This window comes from Geospiza fortis, unplaced genomic scaffold (genome assembly GCF_000277835.1).
Source record: "Geospiza fortis unplaced genomic scaffold, GeoFor_1.0 scaffold373, whole genome shotgun sequence".
Lineage (NCBI taxonomy): Eukaryota > Metazoa > Chordata > Aves > Passeriformes > Thraupidae > Geospiza > Geospiza fortis.
The window spans coordinates 795,669-802,581 of NW_005054518.1; the positions used below are offsets into that span (position 1 = coordinate 795,669).

Here is a 6,913-nt window from a genome sequence, read left to right on the forward strand (position 1 = left end):
AGGAATTGCTGCTCAGGGCTGGCTCAGAGCACACCCTGGGCACAGCCAGGATCCCCTGCTCTGGGGAGGAGCCTGAGCTGCCACTCAGGGCAGAGGGATGAGGCAGGATTGGGGCTGCCCTTCCTGATCCACCAGGGATATCCCCACGTCAGACTCACTGAGCTCTGCTAATTCCCAATCCCCTGTGGGAGGGGAGCAGCAGCTCCTGCGTCACAGCAAAGCCCAGGCTGAGCACAGCCCCTGAGGGCAGCAGGATCCCAGCCTGGCACAGCCCCTGGCACCCTCTACAAGCACCCCTGAGTTGAATTTCAGGGTGCTTTTCCCAGCCTGGCAGAACAAGCAGGGGATTTCACCTCCCTGACTGCCTGAGCTGCACTGCCAGGAATGGATTCTCAGCACTGGCTACAATGAAGTAAAAGCAGCAACTCAGATTTAAACACTGCAGCAGCTGCTGAGAGCAGGGGAACAGAGCTGATGGCATCAGGCAATTTGTAGCTGATGAAGAAAAGGAGGAAGGAGAAAAACAGGGAAAATGAAGCAAGCAGCCCAAATTCTCTGGTTGTGAAAATCATTTTAAGACCCTTTGAAGGCAACTGACTTCTGGCAATGACTTCTGGTAATTTAATCAGTTCTGGATCTCGTTCAGGACACTCAGGAGTGATGGGTATTTTGATATGACAGAGCAAAGTGTTTGACAGGAAGAATGAGGCAGCACTGAGGTAAGAGGAAGATAGAAAGGGTTAATTTTCTGTACCTGTCTTCCTGCATACCGCAGAGCAAGCTTCCCACTCACTAATGCTTGCACATCTTCTGGGCTGCACACAGAGGGGAGGGAGCAGAGGAATTATACAGAGCATTTATACAGGAACATGGTCAGCTTAAACCCCAGAGCACCTCAAAAACCCCCAAGTGACAGCAAAGAACTACAACCCAAATATCACCACATCAGGAGCACTGAGCAGGTGACAAAGACACTGCTGAGCCCATTAGTTCAGAGTCCCATCCACAAAAAGCCCTTCCCCTGGAAATGCAGGCAGAGCTCTTCCCAGAACCATCTGCCACCTACCTGTTGAGCATGATTTTGCACAGCAGCATGTATTTCAGAGCAGTGATGGCTTTGGGGTTGTCAATTGAATCATTGCCCTCAAATGCCTCATAAAAATATGAATAGGCTGTTTTCCAGTCCTTCTCTTCTGCTGCATGGATAATACCTGGGAGAGGCACAAACAGGTTAATTCTGAGCATGACTGGGAGAGGACACAACAATTTGGTTGTTCAGTGCTTTATCTGTGACTTTAGTGAAGAGAAACCTTTCCTCCTGTGCCCCACTTGCCTCATGTCTAGCAGAAGGAAATCCACAGCCTCTCTTACAAGGACATTTTTAGACAGACAAGCTTGGGGCACTTCAGGTGAGTGCCTGCAAAGTGGGTCAGGAACAATGTGTAATGGGCCAGGAGCACAGAGTGGGGCTGGAACTGCAGTACCTGGGGAGCTGATGGACCCTCCACCAGTGGCAGCTTTCAAAACTGGCCTGAAAAGTGTCAGGAACAAAGCTGATGGCACCTGAGGCAGAACTGGTGATATCCTGAGGCCCCACTGCTGTATTTGCAGGGTCCCCCATGGCAGGAAGGAATGATGCACCTGACTCCATGTTCTCAGAAAGCTAATTTATTATTTTATGATACTATATTATATTAAAGAATACTAAACTATACTAAAGAATACAGAAAGGATACTTACAGAGTGCTAAGAAAGAGAGCATTAATATAATTTATTATATAAATATATTAATAAACTACTATTATATTAATGCAATATTAATGCTAATAATATAATATTATATTAAGATAATGAAAACTTGTGACTGTTTCCAGAGTCCCAACACAGCTTGGCCCTGATTGGCCAAAGAGTGAAAACAACTCCCAGCAGAATCCAATGGAACAATCATCTGTGGGTAAACAATCTCCAAACACATTCCAAAGGAGCAAAACACAGGAGAAGCAAATCAGATAATTATTGTTTTCATTTTTCTCTGAGACTCCTCAGCTTCCCAGGAGAAAAATCCTGGGCAAAGGGAGTTTTTTCAGAAAATGTGAATGTGACAGCCCCACCAAGCACCACTTTCTGTGATTCCCTCAGAAAACACAAGTATCAGACAAATGATGTGTCAGGACAGTCCTGGGCGCTGTCCTGGTCCTGGAGGCCTCACCTGACTGCATGTCCAGTGCTGCCTGCAGCTTGGGGGGACAGTAGATGGCATTGGCTGTAGTCCTGGCCGAGGTTAAGGCTGCTCTTGCTTTTGGCAGATTGCTCAGGGCATGGTAAGTCTTGCTCTCTAGGAGCTGCACTTCCACCAGCAGTGCCTTGTCATCCATCTTCTTCAACTCCCTAAGCAGCTGGGAGCCTGGCAGAGGGCAAGGACAGCACTGTGAGCTGCTCTGCATCATCAGCACCCACACAAAGCACCCACAAAACATCCACAAAAAGCCTCTCCAGGGGCCATCTGTGACCATGTTCACAGGGGTCCCAGGGTGAGGGAAGAGACGAGGCTCTGACTCCATGTTTCAGAAGGCTGATTTATTATTTTATGATATATATTATATTAAAACTATACTAAAAGAATAGAAGAAAGGATTTCCCCAGAAGGCTAGCTAAGAATAGAAAAAGAAAGAATGATAACAAAACCTTTTGTCTGGGACGGAGAGTCTGAGCCAGCTGGGCTGGGCTGTGGTTGGCCATTTATTAGAAACAACCACATGAGACCAATCACAGATGCACCTGTTGCATTCCACAGCAGCAGATAACCATTGTTTACATTTTGTTCCTGAGGCCTCTCAGCTTCTCAGGAGGAAAATCCTAAGGGAATGATTTTCCAGAAAATTCCCTGGCTACAGCCATCCATCCACCCTCCCCAGCAGCCAGGGCTTTCAGGGAGGGACCTGAGGCTCACACAACCTGTCCTTCCAAGGAAAAGCAAGGGAGAGGGACAGTGGCAGGCCACAGCAGGAGGATGAAGCAGTTTTGTGGCAGAGGTGGGGTGTGGCCAGCACAGTGCCCTGGAGGGGATGGGCAGCTGGGATGGTCACCCTGGCACCATGCCCAGTGATTTCCTCTGCTGCACAAGTGCCCCCTTGGCAGCATGGAGCACCCTCAAGAAACTCCTGAGAACGTGGCATGAGGAAGGAATGATTTTACTCAGGAAGGAATGATTTCACTCAGGACATCTGCAGGTCAGATTTAGGAGGCAGAAAGGGACAGGCTAGGAAATGTCAGGACAAGCTGCCACATCACAGCTTTGTGAGGACAAAATGAGCAATCCTAGAGGAAACTTGTCTCCTAAAATCCTCCTCCTCCCTTGCTGTGCTTGGCAGCTGATAACCAGAGCTGAAACTGGCCAGGAACAAATGGATTCTCACCAGAAACACCCCTGAGAGACCCTGCCTGCCCCTGCTCCCCATGGCCACAGCCAGCTCCTCAGCCACACAGGAATGCTGTGCACAGCACTGACATCCTGACAGGGCACCAGAGCCTGCCCTAGAGGTACACACCTTCCCAACTCCCCAGGCTGTCCCACCACCAGCCAAGGGATTAAATTAATTAAGCACAGCTTTGGAGTGTGGTTTCTGATCAGTTTAAACCCAAGTTCATTACCTATCCCTATGCAAATGAGTTCTAATTCCACCCTGAATTCCATGAACTCGATATTCTGATGAGACACATGTCACCCAGGGGATTCTGGACATGACACTGGCTGGTGCCACCACAGAGGTTAAGAAGTTCTGGGTCCCAGGTGAGCAGTTCAGGCTGTGCAAACACCCCTCAGACAGCTTAAACCTCACTGACAGCTTAAACCTCACTTGAACCTTAAATCTCAATTACAGCTTAAGCCTCACTTACAGCACTGCAGTCATTTGCAAAATGAGCATTTTAAAAGCACCAGGGGAGCTGCAGGGGGTCCTGCTTTACTCTGCTTTGGGGCAGAGCAGGAGTTCACTGGCTCATTTCCATCCCTTGGGTGGTGCAGGGACAAATTCTTAAAGCCTCCCTAAGACCCTGGCTCATGACACCCACAGAGGTTTTGCCATTTCCTGGTTTTACTGGGGCTGTGTTTGAGCAAATTGGAAAAAAAGCTCTTTTCTCCCTTCAGCTTCTGTGGCCACAGCAAAATATTCCAGCAGGAGCCAAACCTGTGGCCTTCAGCTGCATACAGCTCCCAAAATTATCTGCAATGAACAAATCACAGAATTCCAGAGTGGGCTGGGTTGGAAGGGGCCTTACAGCTCAAAAATGGGCAGGGGCACCTCCCAGGCTGCTCCAAGCCCCACCTAAACCGGCCTGAGGCCCAGGTGAGGTGGGTAAGGATGGTGAAACAGAGAGAACAAAGACACCTCTAAGAGCTGTCATCACCCAGCTACAGCAGAAGGTGCCAGAACTCTGAGAAATTACGACCCAAATCCTGCAAAACCTCTCAAGGAACGTGAGACAGGTGCTGGCTTTCCTTGGCAGGAGTAAATGAAAAGCAAAGATTTACCACCACCTAGTGGGAGCCTCACCTAGCTGCAGAGCTTCTTGGTACCTCTTGGTGTCAAAGTAGAGAGAGACCAGCCTCGCCTGGAGAACAGAAAAGGAACTGCTGTGAGCAAACCAGAACAGATTTGTTTTGTAAAATGAACTTTTGTATTCTTCTCTGCACAAACTTCACTCCATTAATCTGTGTTTGTCACATTGTGTGGTCCAGTCCTGCAAGGCCTCCTGCACAAGGAGTAAACCCCTGCATTTTAAAGAGAATCTCAGTGTAATTAATGCCCTCCCCTGCCACAGAGAAAGATCTGAACAGTACACAAGTGCTCTGCTTTTACAGGTGTTAAATGTGCCAAGGGGATGATGCTGCTCCCCATGTTTGGGATGTGGCACCTACCTCCAGAGCCTGACGTAGGAAAGTCCTTTTCTCTGATTTGGCCCATTCAATACACTCTAAACACAGGTCAACCTTGAAGGGAGCAGAAAGAATTCAGTCAATTCTAGACATTTTCTTTGTCAATGCCCACCCCAAATGGCTCCCAACAACACCAGAGGTGTCAAATGGAGGCATTTGGGGCAGGCAGTAAAGCTCTCCCAGAGTTTAAACCCACAGTCATGGTGTATTTTCAATAAAGAAAAATAAATTTCATGTGCTTCAGGGCCTAGATAGATCAAGTAATCTGTATAAGCAGCAGAGGTGCTGGGCTCTGCTTTGGGGGCCTCATCCATCATTTCAGAGCACAGCCAAAAAACTCACAATCTTCCCATGTTTTTCAGGCTGAGACTCCCTTGATGGATAAAGCAGAACTGCTCCATCTCAGATATTATTTTCTCTTATCTGGCCCATAACACACAGCAAGTCATCCTGTGGTGCCAGGTTCAGGAGCTGCTCTTCCCAAAACCTCTGGATTGCAGCTCAACCCTGCAGGCCTTGTCAGCTCCTCCTCACTGCTTATTAAACGTGAACATTTTATGAAAAGCCATTATGAAGTCTCAATTTATTACAGGGTGATAGCAGGAGCATTAGGAGCTGGAGAAATCTCCAATTTCAGTGCTTTACTGGGCTCCTGGGAGCACTCTGGATGTGAGCTACCCTGAAGAAGCAGACAAGCCTCAGAACATTTCTGAAAGGATTTGAGATTGATGCATCAAGGATCTCACAGGTTGATGTCATCTTTCCTGAAGATTTTGGGTTTGGCTTCAGAATATGCTCTAAAATTACTATTTTTACTGACTTTTTATTATTTCCATCACCATTACTCCAACCTGTTCCTCCTCTGCAACTGCATTTGAACGTTGCCCTTCACACCAAATTACCCTGAGAAAAGCCTGCAGCTGCTCATTTCCTCCTGACACTTTTGGGAGTTCTCTCTTCTCACCTGAACACCCCAGCCCATCTCCCCTGAGCTCATCTGTTAAAGAAAGAGGGGGGAAAACATTGTGCCACCATTCCTCACAAGGACTGAGCAGCAAACAAGGGGCATTACCTGGGCTACCTGCACTAGAGGATGACAGCTCTAATTTGGCTAATTTTGGCTAATTTTGTGCTAATTTGGCTAATGAGAATGTCACCTACCCCTCAGCATGGCAGAACCTCTCCAGCCTGCAATGTGCCAGACCCAGTGCAGGTTTCAGGTGGGTTTTGTCCCTAACCTGCTGCTCAGACCCCTCCTGTGCCAGCACAGCCTGGATGCATTCCCAAGGTGCTCCTGTCCTTATCCTGCTCCCAAAAAACCCAACAACTGGGGAAAAAAAGAGAAAAACTGAGACAACTGTATCCTATGGAGCTGATGAGAAGATCAGAGTCCAACCATTCCCCCAGCACTGTCAAGGCTACCACTGACCCATGTCCCCAAGTGCCACATCCTTTAAAATGGGTTTTTAGATCCTTCCAGGGACAGGGACTCCACCACTGCCCTGGGCAGCTGTGCCAGGGCTGGGCAACCCATTCAGTAAAGGAATTTTCCCTAATATCTAATCTAAACCTCTCCTGGCACAGCCTGAGGAAGCAACAAGAATCTAAGACAAATGCCCATGGCGGAAATCACTCAACTGCAGCAGGGAGAGACCTGCAGGAAAAACATGGTTATAAATGCAATTATCTGATGTTTTATTTATAAAATACATCCAAATGCATTAAAACTCTGCTTTTCCTGACATGAATAATTCTTCAGTGAGAAGCAAACTAGGTCAGATAACGGTGTTGCAGGCTTTTGAGGAACAGCCTGGTGCAGGAGCTGCAGCCTCACCTCCTGTCCTGTGGCTGCCTCCATGTCCAGGAAGAGGTCGAGCAGGGAGCGCACCAGGCGTGCAGCCTTGGCCTTGCTGATGGAGTTCAGGAAGGGCCTCACATACTTCAGGAGTCCTCCCAGCTCTGCAAAAACCCCAAAAC

General features: G+C 48.2%; 1 protein-coding gene across 1 annotated transcript in view; it reads right to left on the minus strand.

Annotated features, from left to right (window-relative positions):
• Positions 1-6,913, minus strand: part of LOC102042991 (26S proteasome non-ATPase regulatory subunit 11) — a 12,813-nt gene extending 5,900 nt beyond the window's left edge. The window contains exons 1-6 of the mRNA XM_014310364.2: positions 6,771-6,913; positions 4,919-4,990; positions 4,554-4,611; positions 2,210-2,404; positions 1,067-1,211; positions 755-815 (exon numbers count right to left, since the gene is read on the minus strand). Of these exons, the coding sequence (XP_014165839.1) occupies positions 755-815; positions 1,067-1,211; positions 2,210-2,404; positions 4,554-4,611; positions 4,919-4,990; positions 6,771-6,794 (555 nt within the window). The 5' untranslated portion in view covers positions 6,795-6,913. The remainder of the gene's footprint in view (positions 1-754; positions 816-1,066; positions 1,212-2,209; positions 2,405-4,553; positions 4,612-4,918; positions 4,991-6,770) is intronic.